Source organism: Vulpes lagopus, chromosome 7 (assembly GCF_018345385.1).
Source record: "Vulpes lagopus strain Blue_001 chromosome 7, ASM1834538v1, whole genome shotgun sequence".
NCBI classification, from domain to species: domain Eukaryota; kingdom Metazoa; phylum Chordata; class Mammalia; order Carnivora; family Canidae; genus Vulpes; species Vulpes lagopus.
This window is the reverse complement of record NC_054830.1, coordinates 20,764,804-20,780,793: the sequence shown is the minus strand read 5'-3', so window position 1 is coordinate 20,780,793 and position 15,990 is coordinate 20,764,804. Positions and strand designations below refer to the sequence as shown.

Here is a 15,990-nt window from a genome sequence, read left to right as displayed (position 1 = left end):
GGCCCCTGGGTGCAGGTCTCCCTGGACCTTCACAGCAGACCATGCCACTGAGGCTCAGAGAAGCTCAGGGTCATTCAAGTGACCTGGTAAGTCATGGTGTAGGACTCATACCCAGGCCTGCCCTACAGCAGAGACTTTGAACATCACCACTGGGCTGTGGAAGGGCCTCAGGCCCTGGGTAAAGGATATGGCACCTTACTCTCACTTTCCAGCCCTCTCTATGCCTCAGCTTCCTCATAGAAGGAAAGCAGGCCATAGGCAGAAATAAGTCCTTGCTAGGAGGTAGGGGCAGGGCTAGGAATGGGTGGGACCCTACACAGAGTGGAAAGCATGCCAGGGCTCCTGTCTCGGCCCAATTCCGACTACCAACCAGGTTTAAGTGCTGCTCTGTTTGTTCTGAGACCCCGGAGCTACAACCGCACTTCCTCTTAGAGACCTAGGGACAGGCCTCATGTCTGGGGAGCCCTAAAGGCAGCAGCCCCCAAGAGGGCCACCAGGGGCACAGTGCTTCAGGCATAAGTCCTGCAGTCTTTGAGGTGGGAAGCCTTTGGCCAGTGAAGGTGATGTCACCTGTGGTCAGCCATGGTGCCAGGGACCTTCTTTACTTTTGGCGTATAGTAGTGATCTAGGTCTCCCTAACTCTGACAGGCTAGGTTTGGCCCCCCACCCCGCATCCCAGCCATCCTTCTAAACGTCCACCCCACCAGACAGGGACCTGGGCAAGAAGGACTGACCACTTTCCAGGATGCCACACCAGGACGGGGTTGTATCCAGCCCACCCTGGACCCTGCCCACTGTCCGTGGCAGTGGCACCTGAGTGTCGGAGAACAGGAAGGTGATGGGCAGGTTGTGCAGGCCAGCCTTGAGCAAGACCTTCTTGACATCTTCACGCCACTCGGTCATGCCGTAGTTCTTGGATAGCTCAATCTGGAAGCACTCGTACTCGGCCCTGGAGACATACCAGAGCTCGAGGCCAAGTGCTGAGTGGGGGATAGCCAGACCCTACCCCCAGCCATCTGGAGTCTGGCTCCCAGCCTGGGCAGATCTGCACACTCTCCAGGCCCTGAACCTTCTCTCTTTCCTCCAGACCTTTGCTTAAGCTATTCCCATAGCCTGGAATGTACTTCTCCATCTTCCCAGCTCTGATCCTGAGGGGAGGCCTGTGGCCACCTGACCTAGGAATTCCTCCTGGATGTCTGCAGCCATGCCTCCCACCCTAGAGCACCACACGGCACTGTTATTGCCTCTCCTTGGAGCCTAGCTCCCCTTTCCAGGGCATTCAGTAGCGTGTGGCTGGGGGACCTGGCCCAGCATGGCCCCAGCTCCACCAGAAGAACGGAAATGGAAGCAACAGCCTGCCACCGGCCACCCGCTACCCAGCATGCCCAGGGGTCCTCACATGTGCGAGGCCAGCCGTGTGAGGGAGCTGCGGCCGCTGCCACCCACGCCCAGCAGGAGTGCGTTGCCCAGTGCCTGGCGTAGGGTACGGCTGATGCGGCAGATGTGGCTCATGGCATCCATGAATAGGACCAGCTTCAGCTTGGCTGTGTTGATCTGGTTGTAGTCCTCCATGTACTCCTCAATCACCTGCATCATCTGGGGCCAGGGAGGATGGGGATATCTGGGCCCTCTCTCCATCCCCCGTGCACTAGGGGATGCCACCCTCCCATGGTCAGCCCCGCTCCTCTGTGCGTGGAGGGGCATTGAGCCTTCAGAAGCCCTGTAGGATACACACAGGGGCCTGAGGGGCGGGCTCGGAACCCTGCCTGTTTCCTCCAGGTCTCACCTGGTGTACTGACCTGGGGCCCTCATGGGAGCTCCTGGGAACTAGGAGGGGATGTGTGTGGAGGGAAACCACTGGGGGGCCCACTGCAGCCACACAGCTCCGAAGCCTCTGACGAGGTCTCTTCCGTGCCTCCCTGAGGTCCTGACTCAGAGGTCCTCCCCTACATGGGCAGCATGAGAGCCCCTCCAACAGGCCAGCATGTCCATGTTTACAGAGCCTGTCTTAGGTGAACTACAGGCTTGTCATCAGAGGTGGGCCAAGCAGGGCCCGTTGTGCCCTTTTGCAAAGTGAGGCAATGGGACCTAGAGAGGCAAGGGCTGGCCCTTATAGTCCTGACCCTCTAGTCATAGTGTGGTGGTCTGTTCGTAGTGCTGTGGAGGGCCCAGGCGCAGGGGGCAGAGCGAAGGGGCTCCTTACCTTCTTCTCACTGGTGATGAGCTCATAGGACTTGACGTCAGAGCCTGGTGACATGAAGTCCCCATAGAGGATGGGCTGGAAGGGACAGATGTCGGCAAAGGCCACCTCCCAGTGCTCCATGTGGCTCTCCAGTAGTTTGTCAAACCAGTCTCGGTCCTCCTCACTCACCAGGCGGTCTCGGAACACGCGGCAACTCTCGTGGTACCACAGACGCAGCAGCTGGACCTTGTCCTGCAGCCACCCCACATTGGTGCTGGCCCCTGCCCTCGAGACCTGGCTGGGGCCGTGTGCAGGGGCAGCAGCCAACCGAACACCCCACCTTATGCCATCCTGTCCCCTCCCCCAGCTCCAGGCCCAGCTGAGATCCAGCTGCATTAGCTGCTCATCAGCTTCTCCATTCTCAGGGCCCCCATGGCTCCTCAAACCCCAAACCCAGGAGGGATGACTGTTCTCCTTACACCTTCCCAACACCCCACATCCAGCCACTTGGTGAGCTCCTCTGACCCTGCTCCCATCTCCAAGTCTGCTGCCACCTCCATCCCAGCTTTCCACCTCCCCCTGGGTGAATGGATGGCCCTCCAGAAGCCCCCAGGCCCTTATCTCTACTTATTTGACCCTAGTTTGGCAAGGTCAGGGCTGGCATCCGTCCTGTTCACCAAGTCTCTCCGGTCCCAGGCTCTGTACACACTGACCCATCCACCCCCACTGCAAGTGAAAATCTGCCCCCCTTCACCCCATGGTTCCCATAGCCTTCAGGCCCTATGGCCCCCACAGCTGACAGTCTGCTCCAGCCCACCCGGCACACTGACAGCCTACTCCCTGCTGCAGTTCTGTGCCTTCCACCTGGGCGTCTCTGGTTCCTGGAATGCATCCCACTCATACTTCCTTCCAGAGCTTCTGCACAGGGCCTCCATTAGGAACCCTCACTCTCCCTTGCCTTGCCCTGTGTCCTTTTGTGTGATCCCCATGACCACTGCCATTCTAGGCATGGATTTGACATGCAAGACACGGCTCAGCTGTAGGAAAGGGGGCCTGGAGCCCAGCGTGCCCCCAGCCCTGCTCAGGGCCTGGCCAGGTCAAGGCTGGGCAGAGTTTGAGCAGTTAGGCCAAAATCAAGGGGCTGGAGAGGACTATGAGGGCACTGTGCTCTCTCCTCTACTGAACACTGGAAGGAACCCTGCTAGATAGATCCTTACCTCAACCTTCGCCGGGTCGGCCATGAGCATGCCCTGGAAGACCTTGGAGAGGTCCCTCAGGTTAAAGGTGTAGTGGGACTTGGCTGGAGTGGGTAGCAGCTGGGAGGTGATAGTGGAGTACACCATGATGGTGGCTTCCACGAGGGGATCCGTGAAGTGGGCGATGGTGGGGGCCCCAGCTGTGGGAACAGGAAGGTGGGCCTGGGTCACACAGGCAGGAGATCCCTGTGTATCCTAATCTCCTGCCTTTGCCAGTGCTGTGTTCTCTCCCAGATGCCCTTTCCCCAGCTTGGGGGCCTGGGTTCTGCGCATCCTTCAGCCCCTCTTGGATGCCATCTTCCCCACAAGCTCTTCCTGTACCCCCCAGATTGGGGTAAGGAATCTCCTGCTCTGAGCTCTGCCCGCCTTTACAGCCTCATTACCAACACAGTCTGTTGCCCACTGGGGCATTGGGACACATCCACAGAACTGGGGGTACGAGTGGGGTCAGTGCTGGGCAGGGACCCTACTGTCTTGCCCTGTGGGGCTCTGAGCCCAGCAGGGGAGGGTCACATGGCCAACAATGGCTTCAGGAGTGCATAATGGTGGACGTGTGGGGCCTGGAGCTCAGCCATGACCTGCGGGGCTTACCAGCCCCCCGGAGCTGCTGCAACCACCAGCCTGCATTTTCCTTATTAATGTAACTGAGGTTCTTGGTTCTTTAAAAACTATTCAATTCTTTGCTGGGAACCAAAATTCTGTCAATGGGAACCTGGGGCAGAGGGAATCCCCTGAAGTGGAAAACAAGTAAAGAAGGGGCAAGAGGGCTCATAAGCCCCAAAGACGGGCTCCTCTGTTTGTTATCACAGGCACTGTCCTCAGTCCTGTGGAGTCCTGGGTGGTCCCAGCCGACACACTCCTCACCCTTCAGCTGCTGCCTGTGGGGAGCCAGGCAGCCAGGGGATCTGCAGCAGAGCCGACAGTAAAGGGCTACGGAGAGGCCAGCCGCAGCAGAGAGTATCAGGGGGGCCAGGGTTGGAGGCATTTGATGTAATCTTGGTCAGGGGCGGGAGGGCTCAGGAGGAGGGGCACTAGAGCGGAGAGCTGGACAGCAGACATGTGAGTGGGCCCAGGACCAGAGCAAATGTTCCAAGGCCTGCAGTGTTGTGTTAAGAACCGATGAGGGGGCGGGGAGTGAGAGCAGAGAGGAGACAAGGGGCTGGGGTAGCCCTGCCTACCACTGTTGGGACTTGGGCTCTTGCCTGTAGTTGAGCAGAGGAAGAATGTGACCCAAATGAACATGGAAATGGGTCCCTTGGCTGCAGGTGGAGATGGATAGACGGCTGGATGGGAGGTTGGGATGAGGAATGGGGGTGACCTGACCTGAGAGGAAGGGCTACCCTCCAGCAACAGTAAGAGCCCAGGAACATTAGGACTGAGAGCTGACCTTTGATCTGGCCACACGAAGCCACCATGACAAGGGCACTCTCCAGATAGTGAGACACAAGGGAAAGTGGGAAGGGTGGCTGGTGCCAGCATGAAGGGACAATGCTCTGGAGCTGTGCTGTCAACATGAGTGGAGAAACGGAAAGATGGCCAGGGTGAACGGGAAGGGGCCCAGAGTGGCTGTGTTAGTTTTGTTGTTAAGACAGGAAATCAGGACATGTTTGCCTGCTGGCAAGAATGGCTCCAGAGAGATGGGCCATACACATACAGTATCTTGGGACTTGGAGCCACATCCTCCAGCAGACACTCTGCGGTGGGATTCAGGCTTCAGAGAAGGGCTCTTTGGCTATACCCAGGAGAAAGCTAGTCCTTTCCAAGCAACAGGAGAGAAGACAGGGCTGAGGGAGGCCCCGGGTACAGGTGAGTGGTAGACCTAGAAGCCTAAGGAGGGCGCTGTCTTCTGATGGCCTCCTTCAGCTGAGGTGGGACTCAAGCCAGGGCTGGAGGTCTGAAGGGGTTGGTTACTCTGCTGCAATGACCACCAGATCTGCCCTGTGTGAGGCTGCTATAGCAGAGATGCCCACTCACAGCAGAGATGCCCACCCTTTGAATAGGGCCAGCCTCTTTGGAGCCTCTGCTTCTCTACACAGGGTAAGAGTTTGTTGGGTTTCTTTATTCATCCATTTAACTCACACTGACTTTGCTTTTACTATGGGTTGAACACCACCCAGGCACTGAAGGATGACTGCTATATAGGAATGGTCGAGTGAGCCTCTGAAGGTGTTTGCTGTGGCAGTAGCTCAGCATCCCCATATGAGCCTGATGATGGTTCTCTGTGGCCACTGGGACTCAGCCTAGGCCACACCCAACTGGAACCCAGGACTCACCCTGGAACCAGTGCCCTACCCCATACAGGCCCTGTCCAGGCCTGTACTTACGCACGGGCTCCCGGTAACTTCTCTCCCCGAGGAGTCCATCTAGAGAGTTGAGGGAGAGACATGGGGCTCAGAGTTAGGTAGGTCCCTCGCTGCCCACCTTGGCCAGCCTCCAGAGCAGCCACCTACCACCCACCCTCCTCAGCAATGTGGTCCCCACCCCTAGCCCAGCCTGTAGGCAGGTTCTGGCCTATCACCACTGGGGGCAGGCCAGGCCAGGCCAGAGGAGGGAAGGCCTGACGCCCATCACCCACCACCTGGGACAGTGCCAAGGGGAGTTCAAAGGTCAGAGTGTATGTTAGATAGGAGGTGGGCTGGTGGGGAAAACTTCATCTTGATGTAGACTTTTCCCCAAACCCCATGGAAGGTGAGGGCCACTTTGTCTATTCTATCTTGGTTCCTTTCCCTGAATTATAAAAGTAACATCCTTCCACCGGCTTTTCTGAGCAAGTACTAACATAAGTGTGGACTTATGCAGGTGGATACACAAGTGTGCGTGTGTATAAATCATATATTCAGCAATCACCATGCACCAGGCTTCATGCTAGATGCTACATGCAATGTCTATTTAACCTTCTTGACTTGGGATGGTGGACACTAGTATCATCACCCATCATACAGATGGAGAAACTGAGGCTCAGAGAGGTTCATGAATTGGTAACATAGCTGAGTAAAGGGTGAAGCCAGGGCTGAGGTCGCTGCCTCCACTGTTCCACCCTTTCCAGCCGTCCTAGGAGTAGCTTACCTGGCCTGGGCTTCTGCCTTTGCCCAGGGCCTCCCCCACTTCCACCCAGTGCTCACCCATCCAACTGCCCAGGATGGTGGAGAAGATGTGCTTCTTGCTGACCTCGTCCATCTCAGCAAAGGACAGGTAGTTGAAGTGGCGTGTCAGCCGTGGGGTGATGGCATTCCTGCCTCCGCCAGGGGGGCCCATGGCACAGATAAAGTTGATGTCCACCAGGTTCCTGAAGGATCCTGGAGTGGAGGGAGGAGGTCAGGAGGGAGCCCTACCTGGGGCTGAATTATGACTTTTGTGGGCCCTAAGCACTTGGCCTTCAAGGGCCTCCTCCTCTACAAAGACATTAAAAATTATAATTTACAACAGTATTGGACTAAAGATAAATATATTAGTAGAATAAATTAAACATTAAAAACGTTCTTTGACCCAGAACTTCATTTTCCTGGTGATTTTCAAAGAAATCAGAACATTTCTGTGGACCCTCTAAAAGTACTGTGGGCACTAGGCCCTCTGCCTAGCCTGCCTAACAGGAGAGGCCCCCAGCCCTGCCCAGCACACCCAGCCTGCACCCCGCTGGCCTGGGCCAGCCGGCACGCACCAATGACCTTGCGGTCATACCAGCCACCATGGTCCATCCACTGGCGCAACAGCTCGATGGGTGGTTGGGCGCCATATGTCTCCAAGGCCGGCATATTCAGGTCATCGATGAAGAAAATGAAGTTGCGTCCCAGGGGCGGCCCAAACACACCCTTTCGCCTGTGGGGAGGGGCTGTGTGAGCCCAGCATCCACTGGTACCAGGTCCTCTGGGAATCCAGGGGGTGGCAGAATAGCAACTGCTTTCAGCCTCCTCTGAATTGTTAGACTTGTTGAACAGCCTTTAGTTCCCCTCTGAACATCCTGAGATATCACACTTGGCCGCCTTGAGTCTGGGCTCCCTTCAGGCTGAGTCCTGCCTCACAGGCAGGCCCATATCAAGCCCCACTCGAGTACGCAACCCAGGGTGGGCACCCATGGCTTGGGATTTCTGATGGATGATGGTTCCAGAGCAGTCTGCAAGACAGCCCAGGGCCCTCCAGGAAGTTTTTGGCAAACCCGAGAGCATAATTTGGTAAGGAGCTGAGAGAGTGGCTGGTTGAGCCAGGCTTGGAAGGACACTAGGTGTAGAAAGGAACAGAGTGCATGCCTCTTGTCCAGCTTGCTGTCAATGAGGTCCTGGGTCTGGTTGGCCGAGGTCCGGGCTGAGAAGGTGAGGAAGTGGCTGATGTACTCTAGCGGCAGGTTCTTGAGGAGCTTGTCAGAGATGGTGAGGGTCTTCCCCGTGCCTGTCGGCCCAATGCACAGCACCTAGGAGAACCAGGGTCATGTGTTTAAAACTCTTACAAGGTCTGGCACACAGTAGGAGCTGTCTACCCTGTCAATATGGGAGCCATCCCCCCCTGCCCCCACTGACTTTTGGGCCTTGGTGTGGGTGAGGCGAGGCATGGCATGGCAGGGGCACTCACAGGCTTATGGTTGATGAGTAGCATGTCCAGCAGGTAGGACATCTGCACCGTGTCCATAGTAGGCACAATGATGTTACAGTAGTTGGTATCTGGCATCATAGTGAATGGAGTGGAGGAGTCCATCCACTTCACCCAGGCAATCTGGAACCATAGGTAGCTTAGGGCTGAGCCTGGAACTCCACCCCACCATGCTCTGGCCAAGTGCACCAGGAGGGTCAAGGAACTGCACCGCCAGGCCCTGGCAGGAGAACCTGGGAGAGGGGCTGCTTCTGACTGAAATAGGGAGCCCCATGCCTGAATCTCTGCACAGAGTGGGAAATCCCAGGACGAACCCCTGGGAGTGGGGGGCTCTCTGCACAAGCTGCCCAGGTTGAGGGCTTCCTAGGGACTGCCAGGCCCTGAGTCTCTGCATCAGGGAGATGTTCTGGAAACTGGATGGCCCAGAAGCCAAAGGCTTTTGCTGTTTCATCTCAGGCTACCCGAGGGTATGGGGCCAAAACCAGAGGAGTTGGCATCACTGGGACAATGAGAGATCCCCTGCCTGGTCTCCCCCAACCACCCCTACCTGCATGAATTCCTTCACCCACAGCCTCCCACCCAGCTGGCCAACTTCCCCTGATGAGGGTGTTCATTATGGTCAAACCACAGGTCACACTGGGGACAGTTCTGACTGTAGACTCAAATGTGCCCTGTGAGATCCCTAGCAGGAGTGTGCAGTGGCCATCTCTACAGACGCCTCTCTGCCCCCTCCTCCTCCTGGGCTGGGTCCTGATCCTGGAAGCACAGTAGGCTATCAGAGCCATCACTGGCTGATAGGAAGGATAGGACACCAAGGCAGGCCAGGAGGGCTTGCTGCCCAGCCCCAAGGACATCCAGTTCCTAGGAACATGGGACTTTTAAATAGAATTGAGGCAACCATCCCTGGGAGCAGCATCAACATTGAGGAGGCAATGCATATGGTTGGGAAAGGAGGAATGCTAACATTTCCTGGTCCCGGGAAAAGTCCAGTTCTGACACCCACTGGCTGGGTATGACTGTCCTGAGCCTCAATTTATTTGTCTGGAAAGTGGATACAATAAGAACCACACTGTGTATCTGTGAGGACCCATGACATAATGCAAATAACCCCCACCTGAGACCTGTGGCCATCAGCATGGTCTCCTCCCTGTAATCATTTCTCATTGAGGAGGACAGTCACCATCCAGTGGGGCCCTTCCTGTCCTGCCCCCTAGGCACAAGCCTGTGTTCACCTGCTTGCTCTCCTCATCTTCATCCTCATCGTCATTGGTGTTGCTGATGCCTGCGTCCTCCAGCCTGTAATCGAACACCAGCCCCTCCTCTGGGAAGTGCATGGTCAGCTGCCAGGGGACGGAGGAAAACCAGGCTGTGAGGCCCAGGAGTTTGTGTGTCTGCTTGTCCCTGGGGGCCGGGCCCCAAGGATGGCCCTGGGACACCCAGCCTTGGGAGCCCAGCCCGGAGTCTGCCGCAGCTCACGTTTTCTATCTTCATCTTGATCCTGAGCCAGTGGCTGAAGCTGAGGCGGCTGGCGCTGTCCCCCGTGGCGCCCACGCTCCAGATCAAGGAGAAGATGAACCAGGGCTCGATCAGCTCTGGGATGCGGCTCAGCTTTTCAGGGGGTATTTTCTTGAGGCCCTGGGGACAGTGGGGACAACATCAGGCCCAGGCAAGAACAGTGCTGAGTAGCCTGAGGAAGCGGGGCTTTGGGGGCCTCCTGGGGCCTCCACTGCATGGTCTGGCATCTCCACAGCAGACCGGAATGGGTAACCCATGACCCAATCTGAATCTCCCTTCCGGGATGTTGGGTGTGGGGCTCAGGGCCCTCGGGTGCCCAGGCACAGGGAGCAGGGGCAGGAAGAGCAGGCACCCAGCCCCACTTGCTCGGAGCTGTACCTCTTTAGGCAGAAATGGCTTGAAGAAGCAATCTAGCAGCTTGAGGAGGCTCATGGTCAGATTGCTGTTGGTTGAGGCGATCACCTCCTTCACCGAGTGTCGGACGAAAGTGATAGATCCCTACAGCAGATGAGCACGCGGCTCCTGTGGCTGGTGGCCATAGCTCCCTGCTACCCGACCTGGGCTGGGCACACTGTGGCTTCGCTTACCTCCAGGAAGCCGACAAACAGGGCCTTGAACTTCTCCTCGTGGGGCTTGAATAAGGCAGGGAGCCTCCTCAGCCAGCACTCGACAAAAGGCATGAGCCCCAGGATGCTGGGCTCCAGGTACACCATGCCACAGCGGGACACGGTGGCCGGGGAGGCCACTGCCAGGTCCTGCACCTCAAACATCATGGTCATCGCCTGGCACCAAGGTGAACTGTGTGAGTGGGTGGTCACCAGTTCCAAGGGCCGGGGAAAGGGCTGCACAACCATGGGGAGGGGCTGCCCATCCTGCAGCTGTGGGGAGGCCATGGGGCAGGCTGTGGACCAGGAGCAGTGTTGGGGTAGAGGAACCCCCTTGGTCCTCAGCTGCTAACAGAGCTCTCCCTGGAGTCTCGAGGAGAACCACAGTTAGGAGATTCCTGATTGCTCTCTGGGCAGCCTAGGACCAGGGTATTTTGGGGTCCCTGGAGCCCTAGAGGAGTCTGATGGGAGCTGTATGCTATGCTCCAAAACTTCCAGGTGTTCTCAGAAGGGTTCAAGAGATCAGCTCAGTGTAGCTACCATGAACTGCTCTTCTACCTCCTTTTCTGAGCCCTCCTTTTCTGAGAACTGCACCTCATATACCAGGCAGGTGGCTGTGCAGCCAGGTGTGTACCACCTGTCTCCCAGATTCCTGGCACGTTGCTAAGATGTCTGTCATAGTTGCAAGGGGGCCTAGGAGGCACAAGTTAGAGTCAACCAGAGAGCAGTGGGAGGTCATCCTGGACCTGGGCCCAGAGCATCACAGAATGTGGCCTGCAGAAGGGCAGCCTTGGACAGCTGCACCCGACATGGCTGAGCTGTGGGGGCTTGAGATGGGGAGGGACACCAAAGGGATGTGTGGTTGGCCTGGGATGTAGCCGTGGCCCTGAGAGGAAAGGGGGATGAGGTGGGCCAGCATACTGTGGCCTCAGGGCCACCCAGTGGCAGAGGAGAGCTGGGAAAGCAGACAGGTAGGCATACTTCTGTGAGCTTGATGATCTCCCCAGAACTGAGGCACAGCTTCTTGTTGTCGTCCAGCACCGTGTTCATGTTCTCTATCCAGACGGCGTCTACCGGCCCATCAAACATGTACCACTTCTTGTTGGTGTCAGAGGCGATGGCCCCCACCCGGATGAGGGAGGGGAAAATCCCGTCTGTCCTGCAGCCACCAGGAGGAGAGGGTCATAGGCACCCAGAGACAGGGCAGCAAGCACCACTGGCTCTCGGGGAAAGCTGGACCCGGTCTGACCCCCAGGACCTCCACTTACCCATGCAAGAGTCTGGGTGTTCATGAAACCCTTCACCAGAAACAGGGAAGCGGGCCAGACTCCCATTGGGAAAGATGAATGACTGCCCCCTCTCCAGCGCCCACCCCACACGGGGCTCCCAGAACACTGGAGCCAAGCAGAAACACCCAGCAGAGACTGGATATTTCTCCAGGGAAAAGGCTCCTACATGCTGATGTTCGGAGGATCTCCACCTAGCTGCCTTTCTCCAGCTCCATGCACTTCCCCTGATATGCATGCACATGTCTGCCTGGGCATGGAGGCCCTGAGAGGGGCGGCCAGCCCTCTGGGGTCATGACAGCAGGCAACATTTATTGAGAACTTGGTACGTGCCATGCTGTCTGGACATCTTCCCTATGTCAAGCTCATTTTCTCCTCACCATAATCATGGTGCCATTATGATCCCCACTCTGTGGATGATGGCACCAAGACCCTGCGGTGGGGAAGGCCATTCAGCAAGGAAGTGCAGTGGTGAGTAGAGTCCCAGGCACTTGGGCTCCAGAGCCTGAGCTCCTAACCTCCTAATGGGATAAGGGAGGGAGGCCCATAGCCCACAGCCCCCAGAGGTCTTGGCTCAGGGTAGTCACTGGAGAGGGGTTGGAATCACTCACCACTCATGGGTGAGCAGATCAAATTCTCCATACAACTGGCCCATCGTGATGGACTTGGGGTTCAGCACGTAGTAGTTGACAGCCTCATACACACCACCACTGATGGATGGCTGTCCTTTCAGTGATGTCATGGCAGCTGCCAGGACTCTGTAACACTAGAGAGACAGTCACTCAAGAGTGAGCCTCCTGGCTCCCCAGAGCACAGGGTTGGAGTGGGCTGCAGGCTGCAGGGGTCAGGAGGGGTATTCTAGAGGCCACAGAGGTACAAATGGGGGCCAAGACCCCTGCCAAACCCCCCACCTCAGGCCTCTGTCTGGGTACTAAATTGCCTGGCTTGGCTCCACTCACATTGCTCTTGCCAGAACCTGCAGGCCCAACGAGCATGAGGCCGTGCCGCACCACAGTGGTCTCATAGAGCTGGATGCACTTGGTCAGGAAACCTGGAGGGACATAGCAGTGGAGTCCAGGGGGCAGAGCATGGCTTGGGTCCTGGCTCTGCCACTAGCTTGCTGTCTAACCAGGTGCATCATCCTGAGCCTCAGTTTCCTCATCTATAAAATGCAGCTGGCGATAGTACCTACCCCATAGGTGGGGTTAGGGGAAGCCCTAAGTCCAGAGCCTGGCACAAAGTAGGAATTCTCTGCTAATGGCAACCATGATTTCCACCATGACTATTATTCTCTAACATCCATTGGTCAGGTGTCCAGCTGGCATGCGCCTGCTCAGTGTCAGCTGTCATGGGGTCAGGGTAATCTGGATGGCCAGGTGTGACTTCCTGGAGGAGCATCCTCCCACTCCACAAAGGTGGAGGACAGGAAAGTCCAGGCAGGCTAGGGGACAGTGGAACCAGAGCTCAAGCTGCATGTCCGTGCAGTGGCTGCATTGAGACCCCCACCTTCTATCAGGGAAGAGGGTTGGGGTCAGAGGGAGACTGAGGGTGGCACCCCCAGAGCTCTTCCATCTGTGTGGTGGCCTTTGTAAGAAGCTGGTTCAAGAAAAGCCCAAACAGTCTTTAGACTAACGACACCAGGGTTGCATTCCACGAGGAATGTGAGCAAGTCCTGAAGGTGAGAGCAATGTGCTTTGCTCCAAAAGATGTTGGGGTGTGGTGGGGCAGGCCACAGCTCACCATTCCCCCCAGGGATGGCATCAAACCGCATCGTTGCCCCAGGCAGGTAAGGATGGGGTGGAGGAGAGCCTCTACCGGGGAGGAACAAGGCCCAAGAGGGGCCCAAGTGCTGTGACTGTTCTGCACAAGGGGAGGGGGGCTAAGCAAGAGATCTGGGGGAGGTGACAGGATTTGCTTCCCCACTGTAAAATAATCAGCAAAATGTACTTTGGTCTCTGCCCCCAGTTCCTGATGCAGAGCTCCTCAAGCTGTTGTAAACAGGATGCTAGGAGAAGCTTCTTTTCGAACTTCGTCTTTGACCCTGGTTCCTGACACAGAATTCCTAAGACCTTTGTCATTTGCTGAGTGCTAAGAGTGTCTTCTGTTCTAATGAGGCACATCTTGGTGTTGGGCTCTAGGAGCAACTGGTCACCAGGAAGACCAAACCAAGGTTGGACACTTAGAACTTTCAGGCTCACTTCCCCATTCTCCAGAGAAGGGAGAGGGCCTGGAAGTAGATAATAATGGATAATAATAATTTATCATGCATACATGGTTAAGGCTCCATAAAAATCTCCAAAGCATGGAATTCAGAGAGCTTCCTGGTGAGTGAACACATCCTTGTGCTGGGCGGGTGATCCACCCCAAACTCCAAGAGAGCAGACCTCATCCTACGTACTTCTTTATCTGGCTGTTTGTACCCTTTCTCATATCCTTTATTACATAATAAGTAGTAAACATGTTTCCCCGAGTTCTGTGAGCTGTTCTAGCGAATGATCAAACCTAAGGAGGGGGTTGTAGGGTCCTCTGATTGGCAGCCAAGCTGCAGAAAAATTATGGGTAACCTGGGGACTCACTACTTGACTACTTGTGACTTGTGACTCTGATGTCAGAACTGAGCTGAATCATGGGGTAGAGCCAGTGGAGAACTGGTGTCAGAGAATTGGTTGGTGTGGCAAAACTCCCACATCTGGTGACAGAAGCATGAGTGAGAGAGAGGACTTTCTCCTAGACCTCTGTCACCTGCCCTACCTCGGGGACTGCTGGGCAGAGAATCCTGGTCTGCCACACACTTGGCCAGGGATGAGCGAGCCTGAGGCCATGTTGCCCCATCCTGGAGTCCCTGCCCTGGGCCCCAGGGTGGCTGCTCCAGCACTGGGAGGCCAGGGGCCAGGGGCTCACCGTCCACATCCTTAAGGTTGCTCTTCTCACAGGCCTTGCGAATGGCCTTGTCCAGGATGCCATAGTCAGTCTCCTCCTCCTTGATGGTGGGGAACAGGTCTGATACGATCCCAGAGAAGAGCTTGAGGTCCTCCTGCAGGAACTTGGGCACGTTCACATCCCGGATGGCCCGGAGGCATATCAGCTCCTGCAGCAGAAGCCAGTGGAGCTTTCAGGGGGCCCGGTCAGACACGTCTCCAACCCTTCTGGAGCCCTCCTGGAGCCCTGTTCCCCAAGCTCCTCTGGATTGAGCTTACCTCATCCATGCTGGGATTTTCTCGCTTGAGGTTCCCAGCAGCCGAGATCACAGTCTTCACAGCTCTCATCCCAAAGTCATAGTGATCCTGTCATGGCCGCACAGGAGGAGTAGATGGGCACTGTGCTTTGGGGGCTGCTGCCTAGAACCCTCTGCCTCCCGCCTGGTACCTGGCCCCCAGCCAGCTGGAAGATGCAAGGTCACAGCCCCTGCAAGTTGTCTGCAGCATCCCAGCCAGAGCCAGGTGCCCTCATTTGTATTCCTCTTGGCATCTTCCACTCACCATCCCAGTGGCACTCTCCCTTCACTGGCTTACCTATTCTGCATCCCCTGCTTGACTCTTGGCCCCTGAGGGTGAGGACTGCATGTGGGTCTGACCTGGGCAAAGTCCTACAGTCCCAGCACTGCACCAGGTACAAGGAGGCGCTCGGGTTTACTCCGAAGGTGAAAGAAGTTCCCATCGGTGCCACAGTAGGGTTGGCCCCACGGGCCTTTGAGCTTCCTTCTAATGTTGCCTCTTAATGTCTCTCTCTGGACCTACCCTTTCAGCCACACTACTGTGGCTTTTCTCTTCTTTGCTGCTGGTTCTGTTTCTCTCCATTATCAGGCAGGTGTGTTTGAAATAGCTACATTTTTATCATTTCTTCCCCATGGGGCCAGACCATAGGAGCTACATCTGGACCTGACCCAGAGACCAGCACACTTCCCAGAAGTCTTAGACTCAGAGCAGGATGAAGTGACTGGGCTAGACTGACTTTGAGTCATTGCCACATGAGAAGGGTTGACTGCATTTCCAGAACCATGTGGGTACAGTCTAATGGGAGAGTAGTGTTTTTGAAAGTGGATGGTTAAAAAGAAGGTGTGTGGAGGTGCTGGGCATCCAGGCTGCACTGTGGTGGGCAGCTGCTGTTTTTCCCAGTGATAGACCACATCTCCTCCAGTCTGTGGGTTTGGAGGTACCATGGTATCCCCCTGGCCACAGAGGTTACTGTTCATGCATGAGCAGGTCACCCAGGGAGGGCCCATTAGGATGACACCAGGACTTTTTCTAGAACTATTAAGAAAGAGAAACTGGGACACCTGGGTGGCTCAGTGGTTGAGCATCTGTCTTCAGCTTGGGGCATGATCCCGGAGTCCCAGGATCGAGTCCCGCATTGGGCTCCCTGCATGGAGCCTGCTTCTCCCTCTGCCTGTGTCTCTGCCTTTCTTTCTCTGTCTCTCATGAATAAATAAATAAAATCTTAAAAAAAAAAAAAAAAAAAGGAAAGAGAAACTAAGCTGGTAGCGTATAAGCCCAGAGCCGGTCTCCTCTCTGCCAATGCAAAGGGGGAGCCTGCCTGAGAAGAGAGCCAAACAGGGAAGCTTAGCC

The 15,990-nt window shown here is 56.2% G+C and overlaps 1 protein-coding gene across 1 annotated transcript in view; it reads right to left on the bottom strand.

Moving 5' to 3' along the window:
- Window positions 1-15,990, bottom strand: part of DNAH1 (dynein axonemal heavy chain 1) — a 76,341-nt gene that overhangs the window by 15,641 nt on the left and 44,710 nt on the right. The window contains 18 exon segments of the mRNA XM_041763152.1: window positions 814-949; window positions 1,400-1,596; window positions 2,204-2,434; window positions 3,400-3,578; window positions 5,763-5,801; window positions 6,561-6,734; window positions 7,097-7,254; window positions 7,683-7,843; window positions 8,002-8,142; window positions 9,252-9,359; window positions 9,496-9,654; window positions 9,913-10,032; window positions 10,122-10,316; window positions 11,121-11,298; window positions 12,037-12,191; window positions 12,385-12,476; window positions 14,327-14,513; window positions 14,623-14,709. Of these exon segments, the coding sequence (XP_041619086.1) occupies window positions 814-949; window positions 1,400-1,596; window positions 2,204-2,434; window positions 3,400-3,578; window positions 5,763-5,801; window positions 6,561-6,734; window positions 7,097-7,254; window positions 7,683-7,843; window positions 8,002-8,142; window positions 9,252-9,359; window positions 9,496-9,654; window positions 9,913-10,032; window positions 10,122-10,316; window positions 11,121-11,298; window positions 12,037-12,191; window positions 12,385-12,476; window positions 14,327-14,513; window positions 14,623-14,709 (2,697 nt within the window).